General features: G+C 40.4%; 1 protein-coding gene across 1 annotated transcript in view; it reads right to left on the bottom strand.

Moving 5' to 3' along the window:
* RAP1GDS1 (Rap1 GTPase-GDP dissociation stimulator 1) overlaps window positions 1-24,670 on the bottom strand; it is a 218,129-nt gene that overhangs the window by 48,631 nt on the left and 144,828 nt on the right. The window contains exons 5-6 of the mRNA XM_086612508.1: window positions 24,443-24,611; window positions 21,504-21,611 (exon numbers count right to left, since the gene is read on the bottom strand). Of these exons, the coding sequence (XP_086468634.1) occupies window positions 21,504-21,611; window positions 24,443-24,611 (277 nt within the window). The remainder of the gene's footprint in view (window positions 1-21,503; window positions 21,612-24,442; window positions 24,612-24,670) is intronic.

Raw genomic sequence — 24,670 nt, 5'->3', positions numbered from 1 at the left:
ACAACCCTGTCTCACAGGGGCATTTTTAAGCACTACAACATGCACAATCCTCCTCACATTACTTAAAATAAAAGCTTTACAGTAAGTGCAAGTTAAAATTTAAAAAATCGCTAGAGCTTGCCAGTAACGGTGAGAAACAAACATAGACATCTCAGAGTTGTAGGAGATAGGCCTCTGAGCACCACTTTCTGCAGTTTCTTGAAAGCACCCTTACTCTGGTGTAAGAGCTATCAAGACAGGCTGGCCAGCAATAGTAATAATCAATCAATTTTGGTTTTATATAGTACCTTTCACATCTGGGAGAAAAGGGAGGGATATTATATATGCTTCAACAGCAAAGGAGGAGCCTTAAACTAATCCAATAGTTTTTCCCCTAAACTAGTAAATGCATATTTTGTGTACCACAACTAGCTAGTCTTCTAGAGCAGCAGTTTGCAACTACTCTTTAGCTGTGCTTCACCTGGGAATTGGTAATGACATGTCACTGGGCTCTCTACCTCCTCTCCCTCCCTTTCCCCATTCTCAGGGCTGTAATTGATTTTCGACTTGTGGCAGCTCCCGGACAACTCCTATTGCCCCTGAACATGGCAGAGATCCACTTGATGTGGCCCTGAACAGAAGCCAGCACAAGCCTGGCAGGGGTGACTCACGTGGGTTTTGTGGCTCATATACAGTATGTACATGCTTCGCTGGCTGGGAGCCAGTGATGTCTAGGTGACAGAAAACAGACTTAAAGGAGATTACTTCAAGTCTGGATTAGTTATGCCTCTGTATTTCTGTATTCAATTCCGTCTTGGGATGTTGGTCTTTGGCTAGGACTACTCATCTACAAGATGTCAGTGATGACATCTGATTACAAACAGATTAGGTATAAAATGAAAAATTAATTTCAACACATCATGCATAAGTACTAATTCTTATTAACCTGTTTGCAGTCTAGTTAACTGCAATTTTTGAAATGCACTGAGAAACATTCTCAGAAGATATAATGTAAAGGAGCTTATGGCTTATTTGGACACTTTTATAAGTTCTGACATACAGCGCATATTTAGTAGATATATTCTCTCATGGATATATACAGATGAAAGAAAAGTTCGAATTCAAAGAAAATCATGTCAGAACTAAAGACTGGTCCAGACTTCTTAGCTGTCTATTAAAGAGATCCTCCTTCTCCCTTAAGTTTGAAACTGAAAGTACAGAATTCCAAATTGAAAATGTAGATATCTATGAACCTGTATCAGCAGGCAGGAGACATCAATGCATTTTCTCCTGCCATGCTGCTGAGATACAAAATATCCAGTCTTATTTTTATGATCCGTAGTTTGATGGACTCATTACTGCGCAAAGCATAAATTACATTAATAGAACAAAATATATCCTGCAAGAAGTGGGAAAATAAAACTAAATGCTTCTCCAGCCCTCTTGTGTGTAGCAGATCTGCACTGACTTATTTTATTAAAAAATTAAAAAAGCCAGCGAGCACCAGTAAAAGCCCAGAGCTTAACAGACCTGTCAGAAATTGGGAAATCCGCTAGCTGGGATCACATAGCTGAAAACAGAGCATTGACTTTTTTCTTACTCTCAATCAGTAGAGGAGGCACACCTGCATATACTCTCCCCTTCAAACCAACAGCCCAGTGGTTCTTGTTACCCAGGCTCAGTACCAGCGTCAAACTTTTGCTAGTCACAAAAGAGAGAAAACTGATTAATTTGACCAGCAGTGAGTGTACCTCTCCTACCACTGGGCAGGGACACCTCTACCTCTGCTCTACCCTGAGTGGGTGCTCAAGTATAATTGTTTGAGGGGAAAAGCACGTTACTCTGGCATCAGGCAGAAGCATAGTTACTAACTATGCAGTCCACAGTGCTCCCTGAGCTATTTTTGACAGTAATTGCCTTGGGTATAAAAAATGCCATGGGATGCTTCAGCTTGTCTACTCCAAGTCTACCTAAGCCCTGCTCTTCCTCTGTGGAACATTTACAATTTACACTTGGTGTAATATACAAATTAGTCCAATGTCAAACCAGAGATATGACAGCATGACATTAAATCCTTGCAGGTAGTTTATACTACGTCCTCCATAGAAGGCATCATAAGGGAATGTGCCAATAAAATTACTGTTACGTACTTGTGAACGTTACTCAAAATTGTCCTATTCTGTGTCTGCAGAATAAATCCATTTTTTCAGGGATTCTATGTTCATTGCTTTAAAGTTCTAATAAAGAAAGTGGGAAAAGAAGAATGTGCTGAAATATGCAAATTAATTTCTTAAGACATATATAACTGGCAGACATTTTAGTTATAGAAAATCTTTTTTGGTGGACTTTTGAAATGTTTACACAAGGAAGGTTATTTTAATTGTTATGTCTTATATATAAACCTAAAATTGCCTTGTTAATGCTAGCATTTTTGCTCATTATTTTTTATATTCTTTCAAAGGAGGAGGGCTTAACAGGAAAATTATGCACAGGGCTGCCCTGTGAAAATTGAGAAGTCCAGACGAAGATCTTCAGCCACCCTTCACCTGTCTGAGGAGTCAACCGTACGCTCAGTTCAGGTAGCAAATGTTGAAATACATGGCTGTAGAAGAAAATATGAAGTTGGAGGTTTTGAAAACTATTTTGGCATAGCTGCAGGTATATAAGCAGTTTGGCTGTTTCTTAGAACTGCCCAAATAGGACAATTACTTTGCGGCTACCTGAAAAAAAACGAGCTAAGAGTCTCGTGTGTGACTCTGTGCACACGCATGTGTGCGGTTCTAGACCCTGTCATGCAGGAGGCACTGAAGGTGTAACTGGCAGTAAAGGACTGCAGCAGCTGCAGACGGCATTGAAAAGCAAGTAACTGCGCTAAATCAAGCCAAGCTTTTACTCCCCTTTGTTTTTTTTCCACTTGCAACTGGAGACTGGTGTAGTTGTTAGGGCAGGGGCTTTAGGAAGCGTGGATTTGGACTGCCTGCACGCACCTCTATCTCTTTTTTGCTCAGCTTCAGATAACATGAGTCCTGTAAAAAGCACAAAAGGCAAAGGGAGGTAGACAGGGACAGAAATGAAGGAAAAAGTGTGTGGTGTTATTCTTTTGGAGAGGACGACAAGAAGTCGTGTTTACGTAGCAGTATTTTTGCTGTGATTGTAAAAACCACAATTTGGCTTTCCTTCTGCAGAATCTAAGACTGGAAGATCAGACAGCATTGTTGCCAAAGGGCTGGTACCCATACCACTGCCTGGGCCTCGGAGAAATAGGTTGAGGTTTGCTGAGAATTAGAAATTGCCACTGGCTTTGGCACAGGCAAGTCTCAATTCTTGCCTTTGTTCTCTTCAGTGGTTGGAGAAGGCCTGCCTGGCTTCCAGTCTGCATGTTTATGCATGAAAGAGGTATTTTTTGTTAAGGATGTGAATCTGCTGATGCTCGTTTTATTCTGGGCTTCCTAGTAAATTATTAGAGGCTAAATTATTTCAAAAACTTATTTCAGCTGTCATCTTTTGAATTGCTGTTTCAATGTATTGTCAATTGTAGTTGGAGCAAGTAAAACCAAATGTTTCTCTAGGAGCAAAAAAGATCTAGGCAAAATCTCCACCACATAATCTCCTCCCATGCTTTCTATAATGGAGAAAAAGGAAATTATAGCCAACATTAACCACATACTAGAAAGTTGGCTTATGCTTACCCTTTTAACCCCTTTAGCAGAACTGCCTCCCCTTTCAAATCTGTTCAGTTTGTCTCCCAAGGAAACCTTGCAGTCTAGGTAGCCTGAAGTTAGGGTGCCACACCTCAAAATCCTTTTGCTGTATCTGATGTCCAGTTTTCAAATACTTTCTTTCAAAGCTTGATTTTCAGTCTGCATGCACCAGCTCACCCATAGAGGACTCGTTGCCCACTATCTTAAAGCAAAGAAAATGTAGGACTATAATAATGCTGCTTTACAAATGGCCCTTTCGCACACAATGTAATACAGTGATGTACCACGGCAGTATAATTGGGGGAAAAACCTCTAAGGTTAAACCTGCAGCTTTAGATGTCCCCTTATATCACTAGATATCAAGACAAAGGGTATGTTAGATCACATAGTGCTAAACTCTTATTAATGTCATAGCTGGGTGATTAAAATGTCAATATCCTTGCCTTTCATGGTTTTTGCAGTGCCTGAAGTCAGAATAATAAACGGTGTGGGCAGGAAATTCTTTAATGCCATAGATCAGAGCTGGAGAGCTGAGCACCATGGCTATCAGAGTGCTTAATTAAGTAGCAGAAATCACCATAGGGAAAAAATCCAATGAGTATCTCAAATTAAATTCTATACTCCCTCCTCTCTCAGCTCTATTTCCCATGAAATTTCACTCCTCTCTATTTCACTCTTTTCTCCTCTCTGCATCAGTTCTTCCACTTTCAAGTGAAAGAAAAGGAAGGGGAAGCATATCAGTCAGAAGTGCTACTACTTTGCCCTTGCTAGCAGAAGAATACTATAGATTCATCATTCCTGTTCTCTATGAACAATGAGTTTAAGTTATACTATTAGATGTAAGCCATCAGTAGTGAGGGCTAACACTGCAATAATTCCCATGTTGTGGAGCGTGACATGAGACATGAGGCACACCACAGAATTGTAAATAAGCAGTTTTGTGAGCGTCCTCTTTATTAAGCTAACTGTGTTTGCGATGTACTCTTTTGAAAAACGTATATATTTCTAGCTGCAAAGATGTTTTATAAACCTTCTAAAACTACTGCAGAAAATTACCTTGGCTTTATAATGTTCCTCCTACAGGTACTCTCATCAGAAAGAGAAAGATGAACACATGGATAAATAATGATGAGCCATGCATACCATGAAAGGAACCTTCCATCTTTCTTTCAGAAGGCAGAAGGGAGGAGAATGAAGGGAGTAAGGCGTATCTTTTCCTAACTGGCACATCCTCCTAACCATCACAGTAAAATAGGTTCATGTGACTAAGAGCAAGTATTGATGCTTTCTCCATAGACAGCCTCCCTCAAGAAGCATTGTCTTCTCTCCCATGGCCTCCTACCATATTTTCCAAACCACAAAATGGAGAATTTAGTCTTAATACAACAGCACAAAAAATGGGTTGTAAAGAACCTCAGTGAAATAAATTATGTGCTGTCATGTAACAAAGAATGCACCACTGATAAGGAGGCTTTTGCTTAACATACCTTCAGAACAGTCAAAAAGACTGTTCTGAATATCAAAAGTTGTTTTTGCAGAAAAAAAAAAAAGAATCCTCTAATAATAATTTAGATATAGAAATACATGTAATAAATGTATAACTTTCTGTTGGCATGCTTCTCCCCATATGGGGAAATCCCCACAAATACAATCTGCTTACTCATCTACCCTTCAAACTAGACCCCTAAGAGGCAGGGAGGGAGGGAGAATTCTCCCGTAGCTGGGTGAATGTTTCCATTGTGGTGTTTGCTCTGTTCTGTCTCTGTCAGCAGCAACAGGGCAACTTCAATTCCTATTTTTAATGAAGAAACAGACATAGTGCACAGATGTTTGTAATTAAAATCTCAGCTCTAACAAGGAAGGAAGGACAGATGGAGAGAGAGATTGGCCAACTGACTAGCTGCATGATTCCCACTGATTAAACTCTCCAAAAGCCATATCCAAAGAATAAAAGTGAATTTCAGGATGAGATCCACCCCTTGCATAGCCTGTTGCGAGTATCAATGAAGTAAATAAATAAAAATACATGCCAACTTTGCCTTCAATTAAGAAACATGTGCATCAATACTTCCACAGATATCTCACAGCACAAGGCAGAATATTAAAGTTAGGCAGCTCGGAACCCCTGAGTTCCTCAACTGGGTCTAGTTGAGAGCCCTGATGAACAGTTTGGTGGATTTACCTGAGCTGTTAGTTCCTCCACTTCCACCTCCTGACTCACCCTCTGCGGGAGGTAACCGCTTTGGTAGTACAGTTGCTGAAAGGGTTTGGTATTAGTGCCTCAACTGCCAAGTTCATTGTGCAGCATCTTAGTGCAAATGCCATCCACTAGCATCTTCACGTTTTATACTCGGCCTGTATGGACATTTTAGTCTGCCTCCTCTCTTACTTGTACTAACTGGACTTACTACAGGATCCTGGGAAAAGCCTTAAGTATCTTCATGCTTTAGTTTTTCAATCTGTTTAACAGAAATACTAGAAATCCTTTACCTGTTATGCTTTATCTGTTTAACAGAATACAGAAATCCTTTTTCCAAATTTAATTTAGCTTAAAAATCAAGTCAGATTTGAAAGCTGTGCATTATATAGGCAGGAAATGTTTAATATTCCTTTTAAACAATCTCTTAAGAATGCTCTCAAGCAAGCTCAAATGCCTGCTGTAAAATTCTGCCCAGTGCTTACTGGAAGAGCACACCTACATACAAAGGATTTTTTTTAGCTACTGATGTTTTTAAAAAGTTTTGCTGCCAAAGTAGCTTAAGAAAAAGCCCAATCTAAAAAAGATCATGTTTGTAAGTCATAAGGGGCTGGGACAAAACTAAGAATGAAATTTCAGACCTGCAATTGTGAATTACATGATCTCTAAATACAAATTTTTGTAAAAAGCAGGCCTTTTCCTTTGCTTCTGTATTGCTTTTCAAAAATGCAATCTAAAAAGAAATTTATCAGTTCTGTTATCTGGAGCTGCTATTCACTGATGCCTTCTGCAAAGAAAAAATATATAATATTTAATCTTTATTTGGCACATTGTGTATTCAGTGAATAGCACTTGGAATTTGACACTTGGATAAACATCATTTAACTATCTGGCACTAACTAAATACATCACTATTAAGAGGAATTTATGGAAAATATAACCCACTAAGCAGCAATGATTACCATTCAGTATCATTAGGGTATGCCAGTTTACTGGGAGACAGTCATAGATTCATAGATTTCTAGGTTGGAAAAGACCTTAGAGATCATCGAGTCCAACCATCCCTAATCCCCATTAAACCATATCCTCAAGTAGCTCATCCACCCTATTCTTAAACACATCCAGGGATGGGGACTCAACCACCTCCCTGGGCAGCCTATTCCAGTGGCTGACAACCCTTTCAGAGAAGAAATACTTCCTAACATCCAACCTGAATCTCCCCTGACTAAGCTTATGACCATTTCCTCTTGTTCTATCTCCCATCACTAATGTAAAGAGCCCTTCCCCTACCTCCCCACCATCTTTTCTCAAGTATTTGTAGGCTGTAATCAGGTCTCCCCTCAGCCTCCTCTTCTCCAGGCTAAACAGCCCCAACTCCCTCAGCCGCTCCTCACAAGTTTTATTTTCCAGCCCCTTGACCAGTTTGGTCGCCCTTCTTTGGACTCGCTCCAGGAGCTCAATATCTCTCTTAAAGCGAGGGGCCCAAAACTGGACACAATATTCCAGGTGCGGCCTCACTGTGCCGAGTACAGGGGCAGGATCACTTCCCTGCTCCTGCTGGTCACACTATTCTTGATACACGCCAGTATCCCATTGGCCTTTTTGGCCACCTGGGCACACTGCTGGCTCATATCAAGCCGGTAGTCAACCAACACCCCCAGGTCCTTCTCCACCAGGCAGCTCTCCAGCCACTCCTCCCCGAGCCTATAGCGATGCTTGGGGTTTTTACACCCCAGGTGAAGGACTCTGCACTTGGCCTTATTAAAGCTCATGCCATTGGCCTCAGCCCAACAATCCAGTCTGTTCAAATCCCTCTGAAGGGCCTCCCTACCCTCGAGCAGATCGACACAGCCTCCCAGCTTGGTGTCGTCCGCAAATTTACTGAGGGTACATTCAATTGCCTCATCCAGGTCGTTTATAAAGATGTTAAACAGAACCGGACCCAGCACTGAGCCCTGGGGAACCCCACTGGTGACCGGCCTCCAGCCGGATTTAGCCCCATTTACCACCACTCTTTGGGCCCGGCCATCCAGCCAGTTTTTAACCCAAAGGAGGGTGTGCCTATCCAGGCCAGCAGTTATCAGTTTCTCAACCAGAACACTATGAGAAACTGTATCAAAGGCTTTACTGAGGTCTAGGAAAACTACATCCACAGCCCTTCCCTCGTCAACCAGGCGGGTCACCCTGTCATAGAAGGTGATCAGGTTTGATTGGCAAGACCTGCCTTTCATAAACCCATGCTGACTGGGCCTGATCACCCGGTTAACCTGTATGTGCTCATTAATAGCACTCAAGATAACCTGTTCCATGACTTTGCCCGTCACCGAGGTCAAACTGACAGGCCTGTAGTTCCCTGGATCCTCCTTCCGCCCTTTTTTGTAAATGGGGGTAACATCCGCCAGCCTCCAGTCCAGCGGAACTTCCCCAGTGAGCCAAGACTGCCCAAAGATAATGGACAGGGGTTTGGCAATGACATCCCGCCAGCTCTCTCAGGACTCTCGGGTGGATACCATCAGGCGCCATAGACTTGTGGGCATCCAGCCGAAGGAGCAGATCCTTGACCCGTTCCTCTTGGATCACAGGACCTTTGATTTGCTCTCCCTCCCTGCACTCAGACACCATAGGCCAGCTCACCTGGGAACTACTGACCTTATTATTAAAGACTGAGGCAAAGAAGGCATTAAGGACCTCAGCCTTGTCCTCATCCCTAGTGACTAACGTACCCCCTGAGTCCAGTAGGGGCTGGAGGTGATCTTTAGCCCTCCTTTTGTTATTAATATATTTATAGAAAGACTTTTTGTTGTCCCTTACGGAGCAGCCTAGTCTAAGTTCCAATTGGGCTTTTGCCCCCCTGATTATCTCCCTACATGTCCTAACTTCCTCCCTGTATTGATTCCTGGATGCCCGCCCATTCTTCCAAGACTTATAGACATCCCTTTTTCTTTTGAGATGTTCCCAAATCTCCTTTGTCATCCAAGCTGGTTTTCTACCCCGGCGGCTCGACTTCCGGCACACAGGGACAGCTCGCTCCTGTGCCTCCAGAATTTCCTTTTTGAATAGTAACCATCCCTCCTGCGCCCCCTTACCCTTGAGAGCTGTCTCCCATTGGACTTTGTTAACCAGACTTCTAAACAGCCCAAAGTCAGCTCTCCCAAATTCCAGCTTGGCCGTTTTAGTGTTCCCCCTCCTAACTTCCCCTAGAATTGAGAATTCTATTATCTCGTGGTCACTATGCCCCAGGCGTCCTCCAACCTTCACATCTCCCACAAGACCTTCTCTGTTCACAAACAGCAGGTCTAGGGGAGCACCTTCTCTAGTCGGTTCACTGACCAGTTGTGATAGGAAGTTGTCCTCCACACTCTGCAGGAACTGCCTAGACTGTTTCCTGACTGCCATGTTATACTTCCAACAGACATCCGGTAGGTTAAAGTCACCCATAAGGACAAGGGCTAGTGAGCGCGAGACTTCCCCCAGTTGTTTAAAGAATAGCTCATCAGTCTCACTGTCCTGATAGGGTGGCCTGTAGCAGATTCCCACTACAATATCCGCCTTCATAGGCCCCCCCTTTGATTTTCACCCACAGACATTCTACTAGGTCATCCCCAACATTTAACTCTAAACAGTTTAGACCTTCCCTTACATACAGGGCAACCCCACCACCCCTTCTACCTCTCCTATCCCTCCTGAAGAGCTTGTAGCCATCCATGGTAGCACTCCAATAAAAAGCAGTCACCTTGATTTAGTATGTTCCAATTAAATATGTACACTGTAATAATATATTATATACAGCACTTACAACAAAACATTTCTGGATTGTGTGTATACAGTGCCATGAAAAGGCAACAGCTTCATGAGCTAAGATGCAACAAACATCCTTCTTCAGCAAAAAGAAGGATGGTTTTATAACCCAGTATTTGAGCCAAAACTCCCTCTTACAAAATATCCATCAGGATCCCCAACTTTCCGAAAGGCGTTTGACTAGAAATCTCCACAGGTACACTTAATGGACTACAATGAGCTTAATTGGCTGAACTGGCCCAATTCAATTTGAACCTCTGCCTCCGCTACAAGAGATTATCTGCAGCAGAGGCAGACCAGAAATTCCTGCTTGTATGACACGCTGGTGTAAGATGTGTTCTTTCTGTTTAACAGCTTCCTACCAGCAAACTCTTACTGCTGATGCAGCTACACTGCCAAAAGCTAAAAAAAATATAAAAGCCTGATTTGTTGGTAATGTTACTTTCTGAGGGACATGGTGTAAGGTATTGTAGCAAAGGAATGTTTTAGCCAGTAGAAACTGCATCTATACTAAAATGGTTTCCATCCTCACTGGCGCAAAAGCAGGCCTGAGCCTTCCCTAGCAGCAGAATATAAAACTTTCTTTAGGGCTTTATGTACAATCTTCATTTTCTCACCAAAACAATCTCTCTATATGAAAACGTGCCTGTCAAAAATTTTTTCCTCTGTAATCCATTATCACCATTTATGTGAGAATAAGACTTGATTTTATGCATAGAAGCCAATCAAAATGAATGGCTTTATTTTTTGGCCATGCAAAATACTCCCAATTATGTTAAATGTTATATTAATTCTACTAATATAGAAGCTGTAAAACATAATTCAATGGCAAAAGCTAAATGCTTATGTCATGTTTTTTCCTTTAATTGTATCACTTTATACTCGCATCAAGAAAATCAGGTTTGTATGACGCTCAGCAAAGACAGCGTACTAAGAAATAAACTGGAAATACACCTTTGAAGGAAGAACACTTTCATTGACACCTACGGTCACATAAGGATCAAGACTGATGGCGACCCAGAACAGTAATTGCTAAAAGAGGCTGTACATATTTTGGCTCTGAACATGCAAATGCTTTGCCACGTATATAGCTTTACACATACAAATATACCTCTTGAGCTCAGTGAGACTACCGGAATGTAAGAATCTATGTTCTTAAAAGTAAGAGTATTTGTAAATGTTGGCAGAATCAGGACCTTTCTTTACATTCCTTCTACTGATTTTACTCTGTGCTCTAAACATGTGTGCTGCAGTAACATACTCAGCTAAATCAATAGAGATTCTGAGTGTAAGCAGCTGTTGTAGAAGGCAGTGGGAATTATGATGATATGGCATCCAGTGCCGCTTTGGTACATGTGTTTAGCTTGTTGGTTTTCTTTAAAAAATTTTATTTTTAAATCTCTTCCTCCCTTCTCCCATTTTTCTCCTTCCTCTAAAAAAATCTTATGCACTACTCTATTCCCTGTTACTCATCCACTTAGTTACATTTCTTCCTTTTTAATTTCTATTCTCTCTCTCCCTTGGTTTGAGTAGGCATTAAATATGTTATCCCTGCACCACTGAAGTCCAAAAAAGCTGGCTTAAGATTTAGCAGTCGCTAAGCAGACATCAGTTCATGTCTCCAATACACAGAGAAAACAAGTTGTATAAGGTACTATGAGTAGCTCAGTGCTACTCTTCATGTTTTTGTAGTTTCCAAGACAAACTAGGAATAATAAAATAGTAAAATCTTTGTCATGGGCTAAGGTCACCATCTTCCTAAAGAATACTTTAATCTCAGCAGATAACTATAGATTTCAGTAGACAATTAGCAATAATACTGTATTGTTCTTGTCTTTTTGGAGGAAGCTGTTCTAGCTGTCATTTGCGTATTTCCTTTTCATGGATATACACCATAATTGTCTGTTGTTTGTTTGAATGTTCAGGTTGGGACACTTACACATCAGGACTAATATGCAGGCATGTCTCCTGTGTCTAAGTATACATCCATGGGTGGCCATCTCCTCCTTCTAAAGCCACAGGTGGGTGACATATACTAGCAATCATTGGAAGGCAGACTTGAGGAGGATGAAAAATCCACCTGGAAGAGAGACTGCTGCTAAGCAGAAAGGGAGATGCTAAAGATCAAAGAGGAATAAGAGAGCAGGGAAATGCTGTTTGTCATTGGACTTAATTCTACTAGTTATGAGTTGGTTTAACAGGCCACTGATGCAATTGGTACCATTGTCTGCCCACTTGCTTGTGTTATGCTACGTTGATGTGCTTGTGCACTTGGCTTACGTTGTTACAGCTTACTTGTTAGTAACGTGTATTAAATACGTGAGGATGCTCTTTTTTATTTATGTGAAACAACAGTAGCCAAAAGTTAATCCTACACGTGAGGGTCAGAATAGGGCCTATAGAGATTTATTGTATTGTTTTAAAGTATAATGCTGTGCAAGCATTCACCGTCATGAGAGTACTGTTACTTGGTCACGATCGACATGAAATGATTGTCACCTCATTTTACTCTTACACCTCATTCTACTCTTATTCTGCGCAGTCTCTTCAAAACAGAGAAAGGTGTTCAGTGATGTTTAAGGACAGATTTGCCTGAGCAAGCTGAGGAATGTGGAGGTTTTTTCTCCATACTCAGGGAGAGAATAGAGTGAACTTAAAACATCTAGCCAATGGAAAAAAATGAAAGCGATTTCAGGTAATGTTTATACCTTAGAATAACTCTGCTAGGAAAAAAGGTTCTGCAATCTAATTTTTCCTTTGTTTGGGGCAGGAGGGTAGCACATCCTTTACTTTCATCCTAATGTGTGAGTGGATCACAGAAACAAAAGATGAAAAGACTATTGCTTAATCCTGTGTGTATTAAAGAGGTACAAGATTTCACTGAAATCAGATGGCATTCTCATGTGCTAAAAGTTAAGCAGATAGCCTCTTACCTGACTCTGCAATAAAGAAATAACAGTATGTACACTGAACTGTCAAAAATGTCCAAAAAAGAAATAGTTAAAAATAGGTAAAGCTTTTTTTCATAAATCAAAGGCATTAATAGTGATAATAATACATTTAAAAATTTCAGAGAAGCAGATTTTTTTTTTTACTTGAGCTCTGAATTTAACAATTATAAAGCACTATCTCTAATCTAATATGGAGATTATCTCTAAATCTCCATAATTTTTCTACTCCAGTAGAGGAATTGTCCCATCTTCTATGGTCGGTGAAGATCAGAAAAAGGAACATCAAGTATAAGACGACCATGAAAACTAAGTAAATTCAACAGCATATGAAAGCCCACCCCTACAGAGAACAGAATAGAATGAAGACTTTCCAACTCAAATATAACCTCTGTGTTAACATATGGTTGTGAGAACTGGAAAGCCACCAAAACATTAAAGACAGGAAACTAGATGCCTTTGAAAGCAAAAAGATTCAGGGCATTGGATGGAAAGTTTCGGCACTGATGAAGGAATGTGAGAAATCTGCAGTCTCTGCAGAAATCCAACATTTTCTTAAGCACTCCAGATGCTAACACATCCTCCTCTGTCATGCCATCAAATAGAAATCAACACGTTTCAGAAAACCCACTGGTGACTTTCAAGAGAAAACCTGAACAGAAGCTTTAGGTAGGAGGGCTGAGCTCACGATCTCAACACCATAAAGCTGAAACAGCAGGAGGCTTGCTAGCAGTTGCCCAGGAAGTTTGTAACATAATGTTATTTTCTCTGACACAACACAGTGAGTATATTCAAAATAAAACAAAATACGGCTACAGTTTATAGCCAAAATATGTTTTTGAGGAAAAACAAAATAGCATAAAGAAAGCACATTCATTTTGGGGAGAAAAATGACATGCCAAAGAAGCCTTAGAAATAATGCTGAAATTTCCAGTTTCAAACATGAATTTAAAATTTTCATGTGTTGTTTCATGGTTCTTTGAGTTACCAGGTATCAGCACAGCTCAACAAAGAGAAAATAGGGCATCTTAGCCAACAACATCTTCGAGGTAAAGTACATTATTTTAAACCTTCTTCTTTGAGCTGTAAGAGCTTTCCAAAATTTCTACATCTCTTCCAAAGCTGGAGCCCTGCCCTCTCAGTTAAGCTTATCTTTATTGGCGTGATTTTGCTTAACCCGTTTTTACACAGAAACTTGTCAACTCATACTCTTAGCCTCCTCAAAAGTATATGTAAAAAAATGTTTCAAATGCACGTGCTAGCCTAGCCTTTGCACTTCAATTACAAGTCAGACAGTTTTCAGAGCCAGGTGCTGAAGGCTGGGATTTAGTGGGCATTTTCAGCCTCTTACGCCGAGTATACCAGAGCCAAAAATAATGTTCTTAGCAGATTTTCAGATTTCTCATCTGTCAAAACTGGGTTATAAATGTCTGCTATAACCTCTTCTATCTGAAATGCAGCATGTCTGGACTATCAATAACAGGTTTTGTTTGTTTGTTTGTTTTTGTTATTGCAATAATAATGTCCCAGAAGGCCTGTGGTTTAAAAGAAAACCTCTATTTCCTTCTTGTTTTCTTTTTCTCAGGCAGTCCTTTCTCGTGGACCTCTATTTGAGAATCTTAGGATAACCGCACAATATTTATGAGATGGCTCTTAATAGGTATAAATTGGTATATGTTGTTAAAAAATGATGGCCAATATTGTTTTCTTTATTTCCCTATACACTATAATTAACCTGTTGTTCCCAAAATCCAGTAGTACATATTCATATTTTTCTTTGTGTGTGAGATAAAAAATGAGGCATTTATTACTTCTTTTCAGAAATGTAAGCATATGATCATTTAAAATATTTTTCTCCAGGGCATAAGTGCTTTACTCATTCTTTTGATAAGTTTTTTTTAAAAAACAGATTCCAAGCTGCAGTTAAGCTGTCATATTCTTCTGTTAGTTTAGCTGCCATTGATTAAGGCTTAAATTGAAAATATCTGAGCCAATAAAATCATAAATGGATGAAGTTGTATCCATTGTCTCACAGATCTTTTTCTAGATATACTAGTTCAGTTCTAGCTACTATGTTCTTTGAATTATGGCAGTAAAACGTGTAACATTGTGCTTTTAGAACAAAACTCTTGAAACCAATAATTTTTTTTTTTTTCACAAGATGGCTTTTGATTCCAAAATAGAAAGTAACTTGAGCTTGTAGCATTCAGCTGTTTTTTATTATTCAAAAAATAATTTTTCTACAGTATTCGCATTGAGAATTTCTGTTGGTTAGGAAAGCAAATACGCCTCCCTTGCATCCTTAGCATAACTTCCAGTACCACTGGTACATACGGAAGAATGAGACTTCAGAGACTGTTCCTCTGTGAGTTGTCATAAAAAAAACAAACCTACAAAATACCCCTGAATTCTGAAGTTGCTAAATATGACAGAAACTTAGCAAAAATATCAGAGCAAACATACAGCTTTCATAACTAAGGCTAAGACCTCGAGGTAGGTGGCTGTGGGCTGCAGACAAATATGCGACGTTTGTGTGTTGGTCAGAAGGCAGCCTGAAGCCCGGGGTGGGGGAATTCACTCACCCTTTTGCAGTGAGCACAGGGAGGAGACACAAATGCATTTCTCTGAGAAAAATGCACCCAGATTCACCTACCAGAGCTCTCCTTCCCCCACTTTCCTCCTGTGGATATTACTGCAGACTTCAATTCTTTTCTTCGTTAAACACATTATTATAAAGCAGCTACAAGATAAGCTTTTTATTACTCTAGCCCGTTTGGCAGAGGGGGGCAGGAAGAAAATGAACTGTTTGTAAAAAGTCTCAAATTATAATGTAAGGTATTCTGACATATTAAACACAAAATTAAATTTCATTTTGCAATGCACAGGTAATCTCAGAGGCTTTTTAAAAGGTGAATCGAAAAAAAGCTGCAGAACCTCAAAATCATATTCTCTGACAAAGCAATTCCTTGTTTTTTGGCTTTTCTGATTGTTATGATCATTCCATTCTTCGTACTACTGTAAACAGTCTGTTTCCAGATCAGCAAAATTCTTTCTTGATAGTAACACATCAAACAGGCTGGAGAGATGGGCCTGTGAGAACCTCATGAAGTTCAACAAGGCCAAGTGCAAGGTCCTGCACGTGGGTCAGGGCAATCCCAAGCACAAGTACAGGCTGGGCAGAGAATGGATTGAGAGCAGCTCTGAGGAAAAGGACTTGGGAGTGCTGGTGGATGAGAAGCTCAACACGAGCCGGCAATGTGCGCTGGCAGCCCAGAAAGCAAATCGTATCCTGGGCTGCATCAAAAGGAGCGTGGCCAGCAGGTCGAGGAAAGTGATTCTGCCCCTCTACTCTGCTCTCGTGAGACCCCACCTGGAATACTGTGTTCCGCTCTGGAGACCCCAACACAAGAAGGACATAGAGCTACTGGAACGAGTCCAGAGGAGGGCCACGACGATGATCAGAGGGCTGGAGCACCTCTGCTATGAAGACAGGCTGAGAGAGTCGGGGCTGTTCAGCCTGCAGAAGAGAAGGCTTCGGGGTGATCTTATAGCAGCTTTCCAGTACCTAAAGGGGGCCTACAGGAAAGCTGGAGAGGGACTTTTTACAAGGGCGTGTAGTGATAGGACAAGGGGCAATGGATTTAAACTGAAAGAGGGCAGATTTAGGTTAGATATAAGAAAGAAATTCTTTACATTGAGGGTGGTGAGGTACTGGAACAGGTTGCCCTGAGAAGTTGTGGATGCCTCATCCCTGGAAGTGTTCAAGGCCAGGTTGGATGCGGCTTTGGGCAACCTGGCGTAGTGGAGGGTTTTCCTGCCCATGGCAGGGGGCGTTGGAACTAGATGATCTTTGAGGTCCCTTCCAACCCAAACCATTCTATGATTCTATGATTCTATAAACCGTATCTATATAAAAAAGTCCAAATTCTACGGAGCAGGAAATGGAGTCATTTGTTTCAATATATAGTTTTTAAAAGAAAACATGTGGTATATGAATTTCACCTCCTGATTCAGTAGAAGCCAGTGTTTCATTCAGTGCATGGCTTGCTGACTCAAATTCTTTGCTGCTAACACTGCTTATGCATCATGCACTACAGCCTTCCTTTTTAAAAATCTAAATTATGGAAAGTTTAGCAATCTAGAAATGGTGAAATGCTGGCAGATGGAGAGAGACCAAGCATTTGTGTTTTCCTTTCAGAAGTAAGGTGGACAGGATCTCAGGTTACGTGACCCACAGTGGTGAAAGGAGCCGTGCCAACATGCATTAGCTGGGAATCTAGACTAATGTTACTGCATGTCATCATTACTGCAGGCCTTACGGGTGCAAAGTCCCCAGCTATGCCAGTTGACTTCACTTGGAGTGCTGAGGGAAGTCCACATAACATCAGGTATGTTCTTATTATTCTAAAGCATTTCTAATGCATGCTTATCTCTTATTCCGCTGTCATCGTTGCCTCTTTCATCCTAAAGTCCTCAGTTTTATCTAGTGCCTCCAGATAGTCCATGTATGACTGGACTCAGCCAAAAGTGCTGGTGACATAAGAATTAAAATATCTGCATAAAAAGGAATATACATCTCTCTGAACAATGTCTCCTAAAGAAACCATCTGTGCAGGACTTGCAGACCTGGGTCTCAGATGCAAAGGGCTATACAACTATCTCCCTAGACAAAGAGCAGCTAAAACCATTTGAATTTGGCTTGCCAAATATTTACCAGCATTTATCACATTCAGCAAACTATCTGATTCACCCTTGCGTAGTATAGCGTGTGTGTGTGCATACACCTTAATTTGATTGGTCTGACAAACGGCAGAACAACTTGTAAAGTCAGGCAGGAGGCATCGTGTTCCTGGGCACTACAGGCTGTCTGGGATTATCAAAACATCAGCTGTCAGGAGGAGTGTAAAAGACAAAAGAAAAAGCAGCAGATTACGTAAAAAGAAATTAAAAGCTACCGTATTCATCATAACTTTGCCATTTTTTTCTAGATGGTAGACAAAATGGGAAGAAGGTAGTTTGTAACATTTTAAGACAATGAAAAGTTAAAAGGCTGTATGCAAAGTAAATGGAACTATAACTGCCACTGTATTGTTAGAGACTAAGGAATTTAACTTATGTTTCCGCAGCAACCACAACCCTATGCTGCATGCATACAGTTAGCAATAAAAAGCAGTGTAATCCTCTCTGAAACACTCATACGTACATGCAATACGCCCAGTTTGCAGTTGTGGAAATGATTATTTCCTTTGTTAAAAATCTCAGTGTTGTATTAACACTGGGTTTAACCGCTGTTTTTTGATAGCAGTAGATGGGAGTGGGTTGCATTACTGTATTAGTAATATACTAAATTTTATATAAGATAAAATAATATTTTTATCTCCAAGTCTTAATGAAGTAAATAAAACTTTTATTTGCTGTACATTAGTCAAAATTAATTTGCATCTGCCAAACTTGTTCTGTGACATACGTATGTGACTTTCATAGGCAAATAATAAACTGTTATTCACATATAAGTTCTGCGAGTTACAGTACCATGAACTTCCAATGAAATCACAGTCCTATTAAATTCTCTTAAAATAAACTCCATTCTTTGCATGGCTTATTCTTCTAGTGTTACTCTAATGAACTATAATCAGAATGTATACTTCATTAACATAATCATACACATGGGAATGTACCAAAGGAAAGCAGAGTAATTATTACACCTTATTTAAATTATTTCTGTTACAATTAATATGTAGCTTTATATAAACAATCTGATTTCTAATTATTATACAACAATTTATACACACAGAGGTACAGTGTGTATCGCATACGTATATGATATCATACAGATATCATTTATACAATAACACACACTAACTAAAAATCAATCAATCAATCAAATTCATATTAAGATGTTAACTGGATGGATGAGAACTATGAGAAAGAACATTCATTGGTTGTTTGGTCAAAGGAAAGACAGTCATAATATACTGCAGTGTTTAGAAAGCTAATTCTGTTTCTATTCATTGAATCAATCTATTACATGCAAATTACCTCATAATCTCTGAAGTCTTTTGAATGCACTGCTGTTCTCACGAATTTATTCTGAAACAGAAACCTGTCTTCTATGAGGATTTTCTTTCTTACAAATCATCTGACTATCCTGAGAACTAAAGCCTGTTGTCCAAAGAGACTCAGCAGAACATAGGTATTGTAGCGTCCAATTCACTTGAAAGGGAATTGATGTACAGGCTTCTAAATCACCAGCAAGCTGTTGAAAGAACTGTCCCATCTGTCCCATCTATCCCATCTAATTTTCCGTGAGTTATTTCAGTTACCCTCAATCTTGGGCAACTGAAAGTATGTGGGGATGTATATCATATGGCAGCTCAGCAGAGTTATATTCATGTTACTGACTTACACACAAAGAACGTGGTAAATGGTAGAGGGATTATAGATAAATTTTTTAAAATTACCCAGAAGAGAGAGGTCAAAATCCTAATAGTCTGCTTATCTGATCTGGCAGCTATGGGACTAGAAGAGAAAAGATTTTGGAAGGAAGAGTAAAGCCATAGACTGAGACGGAAAACAGTCATCTGGTTGCAAGCCAGCATTAGTAAGTTCGCTGTATGTTAGTCAAAATTAATTTGCATCTGCCAAACTTGTTCTGTGACATAGTTATGTGACTTCCATAGGCAAAATGGTAAACTCTGTTATTCACACGAAGTATTTTGTCATTTTTCATACCACCTTCTTTTTAGTACCTATCATTTAACTATTAGACTTAAAAGTACTGGAAACTCCAAATCCAATTGGAAGTTGGATTAAAGTATTGAGTAGACTGTATAAATAAACCCTTCAGAAAAATGATTCAGCATCTTCAAAAAATGGGTTGATCTAAAACCCAAATATTTATTATTGCCTGGCTGAGATCTCCTTACAAAACAGCCAGAATTAAAAACCCACTACCATTAAATGCAGAGACTTTTATAATCCATATTTGATTTGATATGGATGGTGCTTATATTCTACTGTGAAAAACCTCATTAAGTATCTTACACCAGCTAAGCCAAAAGGCTGTGATTTACAGAATCACCGTCATGGGAAAGAAACAACACTTATTAATACTATATACTTTTGAATGTATTGATATTTACAAGGGACTAACGTTTTTTCTAAAATAAAGAATTTCTAATCATGTCTTCTATCTATCCTGACAAGTTTTTGACCTGAAATTGTACACAGATTTTTCTTCTGCCACCATCTGAAGCGCTAAGAAAGTCAAACTCAGAAAAGTCTTATAAGCTGTCAGCTTCATTTACCATACCTTTCTGCCTACTGCAAGTGGGGGGACACATTCCTCAGCTTTTGGTGAAAAAGACATCTTGTTCCATTCTTAAGTTATTTTCGTTATCATACCACATGTCAAATTTGGACCATCTTTGGATATCCAGCCTATTTCTGCTAATTGAAACTACTGGAAATAAGAAATATATCATCAGAAGGATGAGGAAAACTACACTACAAATGGGAAACTATGCTCTTTTAACAAGAATTAGCAAGCAGTTCCCATATCCCTCTCCCCATCTCATCAGCCTTGTTTGTCCATCCCTGTTCTTTGTTTCTTGAGTGATCAATTGGAAAAGTAATTGTGATACTTCATCATATTGGAAAAAGGACTAGACTACAGCTGTTCCAAATGCCCAAGTATTTACTGTCACTATTTTCAATGCTACCTGAATGTTACAGATATATGGGTTAAAAAATCTGAAACCCAGAACAGCTAATCCAGCATCCTACTGGTCACGAGTGGCGTCCCTCAGGGGTCCGTGTTGGGCCCGGCCCTCTTCAACATCTTTGTCGGTGACGTGGACAGTGGCATGGAGTGCACCCTCAGCAAGTTCGCCGATGACACCAAGCTGTGTGGTGCCGTTGACACACTGGAAGGGAGGGATGCCATCCAGAGGGACCTTGACAGGCTGGAGAGGTGGGCCCGTACCAACCTCATGAAGTTTAACCAGGCCAAATGCAAGGTCCTACATCTGGGTCGTGGCAATCCCAGGCATAAATACAGACTGGGTGGTGATTGGATCGAGAGCAGCCCTGAGGAGAAGGACTTGGGAGTACTGGTGGACGAGAAGCTCAATATGAGCCGGCAATGTGCTCTTGCGGCCCAGAAGGCCAACCGCGTCCTGGGCTGCATCAAGAGGAGTGTGGCCAGCAGGTCGAGGGAGGTGATTCTCCCCCTCTACTCTGTCCTTGTGAGACCTCACTTGGAGTACTGCGTCCAGTTCTGGAGCCCCCAACATAAGAAGGACATGGACCAGTTGGAGAGGGTCCAGAGGAGGGCCACGAAGATGATAAGAGGGCTGGAGCACCTTTCCTATGAGGACAGGCTGAAAGAGTTGGGGCTGTTCAGCCTGGAGAAGAGGAGGCTCCAGGGTGACCTTATAGCGGTCTTCCAGTACCTCAAGGGGGCCTACAGGAAAGATGGGGAGAGGCTGTTCAGGAGGGCCAGTTATGATAGGACAAGGGGTAATGGTTTTAAAATAGAGGGAGGTAGGTTCAGGTTGGATATTAGGAAAAAATTTTTTACTATGAGAGTGGTAGAACACTGGAACAGGTTGCCCAGAGAGGTGGTGGATGCTCCATCCCTGGAGACGTTCAAGGCCAGGTTGGACAAGGCCCTGAGCAACCTGATCTAGTTGGAGATATCCCTGTTCCTTGCAGGGGGGTTGGACTAGATGACCTTCGAAGGTCCCTTCCAGCCCTAACCATTCTATGATTCTATGATTCTACTGCTTGAGTCAGTCTTTCTGCCACGTTTTACTACCTTCATTTTAATTCACTGGTCTTATTACACGATTTAAGATTTGAAAGGTCCGTACAACTTACTGTTTTGTGCCAGAGCTTGAAGCAGACAGTCCAAGCATCCCTCCAAGCTATCTGCTGTGCTATCAGTGGTTGTTATCTTCAGCTTTTTCAGGGCATCACTTAGATTATCTGCTTGGTAAACACAAAGAAAAGAGAAATCAGTGTCCTTATCAATTTGGTAACAGCATTACAGCTTGAATGTAAACAGCTACTGTAAAGTAAACAAGATCCTGTATCAATGAAGAAGGCATGTATGGTCTGTATTCTGAGCATACAAAAAGCCAGGAGTGAAAGGTTATAGATGAAACCAAATTTGTCCTATTTAAATATACATTTATCATTCTGCATCTGAGAACAGGATGTCAGCAGTCACTTTACAAAATGCCACTGAACAGCAATTTAGCCATCAATATTTTCTCAGCCTAGTTGGTGCAGAAAACCAGCAGCCGTTTCTTTGCTTCTATCCTTGTGTGGGAAAAAAATATGACGGAAATAAGCACATCTTGAATTTTTTCATCAATAAAGGGAAAGTAATTGAAAATGCCATTTTCTGCATGCTTTGTAGGCTTCCATCTTGGGTATACATTCACAGATCAGTAGCGCTAAGCTTAAAGCCTTTTAAGTATTATGCCATTTTCTACCCCAATGTTACAAGCATCATTGTTTATATGAACTGTGTTAACTCTTTAAATTCAACTGATCGATAAAAACATAAGGCATCTTCTAGAAATAAGAAAGTTCTGTTGTGGATTTCAGGTAATTAAATAACTCTTCCCTCTTTTAAAAAAAAAACCACTCACCCAAACCACATAATATAATTCTCAATATTCCCAATTCTCAATTTATTCCCCTAAAAGTTGGGGTAATATGACTGCTACCATTTTGAGTATTCTATCTATTTGTGAGCAAGGTATAAGCGTTAGCAGCTGCAGCCTGAGTCTCTGGTTTGCCTGCTGATGACTAACCTCACTCTGAATGGTCTATCCTTCTGAAAAATGAGTGCTGATTCAGTTTCCATGCCAACTCTGTCAGTAAGCAGAAAGTGTTACTCAAAACAAATAATGTTAAATAGTGTCTAGCTGTCTCTTGTTCCCCAGTGACTAATCAAAAAGCCTTGACTCAAGCCCTACAGAACCGTAGGTGCAGTTTCTTTGCAATGCATCACTGGTATCTTCTGAGCCCGAAAGGCACCCAGTGCTGCTTTAGAACTTCACACCAATGTAGTAAGCCCCCTTCATGGGCGAGTTGGCAGCTTTGCCTCCTCTTCACTTGCCCACATATGGGATTGTGCAAAGGAAAGGAGACATGGCAAGAGCTTCCCTTTATTTGTCTTTGAGGCACTAGCTGCCCAGTGGAGACACAGCAGGCATCCTGTGAGGAGGGTGGAATCTCACTCCTCCTGGAGCTGCTCTGCTTCTCAGCCAGAGCTGTGGCTTTTGTCCCACCTCCATTTTTTTATTAGCATATGCTTTTGTAGCCCAATAATCCACACAGATAAAGGTAAGCTGTTTCATTTTTGAAGTGCTCGGTACTTAGGTTTGAAATTTGTCATGAAATTGTTTGTCAGGCAGTTAGTTTGTCTATTCAGTAATGAACATGTTCTTAGCTATACTATAGCCAGGAATCCCACTACTCCTAAATGCAGAGAGCCACCAGCGTGCAAGCAACTCTGTAAAAGCCTTTGGGGCATCTGGACTTGGCTGTGCTCCTTGAGCTCTCAAACCTGCTGCTCTACCACCTCTCCTTGCTATGCTGGACTGACACCTCCCGGAACAAGCTACTGAGAAAAAAAAAAATAAATCATTTTCCCTTGTACTGACTTATGTTACTGTCTAGCAGGCTTACTGCAGCACTTTTATTGAATGACACTTAACCAACAGCGAAGCTGAACATGCACTGCTTAAATAAATTATTCAGGAAATATCAGTGAAATTTGTCAAAAGACAGAGGTGCAGGGTACCCAATGACCAGCCCCAGTACTACAATTTAACACTGTGTGCTCCACCTTTTCTTATACTTTCCTCACCCACCTCCTTCTCATATTCCTGTCTTCAGTTTTCTGCTAATATAGCACTAATTCTCCTGCATCCTACAGGCATCTCATCCCCCTGTATCCTCACACACTTAGCTTTGAAAGTAGCAACCATTTATAGTAAAAGGACTAAATCTACTACATATATAAAAAGCAGAGTTCTCACAATCTAGGGAAGAAGAAAATGTATGGGTAAGAAATTCTTCTTCACACCTGTTTTTGCAGACTATGGAGGCTATTGTTATCAGAGAGCACACTCAGACTTTATTTCTCTCTTACGGCCTCTTCTACCTTGCCTGTGACCAATAAATCAAAAGTTCCCACTTTTTATTTCATTCTACTGTGCAAAGAGATGAGTGCTTCACGTCAAATACTTGTAATTTCTTCCACTCTGTGCCACATCAGAACCTGCAATAGGAGTTAGGAAGGTCTCCCCAGCCTTTTTTCCTGTCTCCCATTTCTCTTAGTGCCACGTTAAGTTTTTCTGGGGAAAGCCTACTATTTTAGTACTACATAATTACATATGATACGCATAATGATGCATTTTGGGCAAAATTTTCAAGTGTGATTATCCAAATATTTCGTTCCCTAGGACGAACGACTTGATTTTTCACAGTACCAAGCATCTGCACATCCCACTGACACATATGGGCACTTAACTTCAACTTCAGACACACTTCAACAATCGAGGGAGGCCTGTGGCAATGGTATGCCATGTTACTTTTAAAATGGCTTAAGAAACAGTGTTGCAATTTGTGTGAAATTGCCATTTCGCTAGATATGATTGGATACCAGAAGTACTTTCAAAATAATAATAGAAGTTAAATTAGTAACTATATGCATAAGGTGTGTTTCTAAAATAAATTACAATAATTCTTGATTTTCTAACAAGCTTAAAACTCAAAACTTACTGCAGCTTGAGACTTACTCCTTTTTCTGTGCAAAAGAAGAAATCGTAAGTAGGAATACTGTAGAAAAAAACAGACCTCTTGGCATAATGTCAGAAGCCACGGGCACTGAGGAAAAAAAACACCTTCCAGGAAAGACTTTATTTGCCCACTTTGACACCTTCTGTCGAAGCCGGGGCTTCCTTCTTTCTAAACAGGGTCAACGACTTGAAAGACACATTTATTTCCGAAACACGAGAATCTTGGAT

The sequence above is a fragment of the Tauraco erythrolophus genome, chromosome 5 (genome assembly GCF_009769465.1).
Source record: "Tauraco erythrolophus isolate bTauEry1 chromosome 5, bTauEry1.pri, whole genome shotgun sequence".
Lineage (NCBI taxonomy): Eukaryota > Metazoa > Chordata > Aves > Musophagiformes > Musophagidae > Tauraco > Tauraco erythrolophus.
Note: the sequence above shows the minus strand (reverse complement) of the source record. Positions and strands in the feature narration are given on the sequence as shown.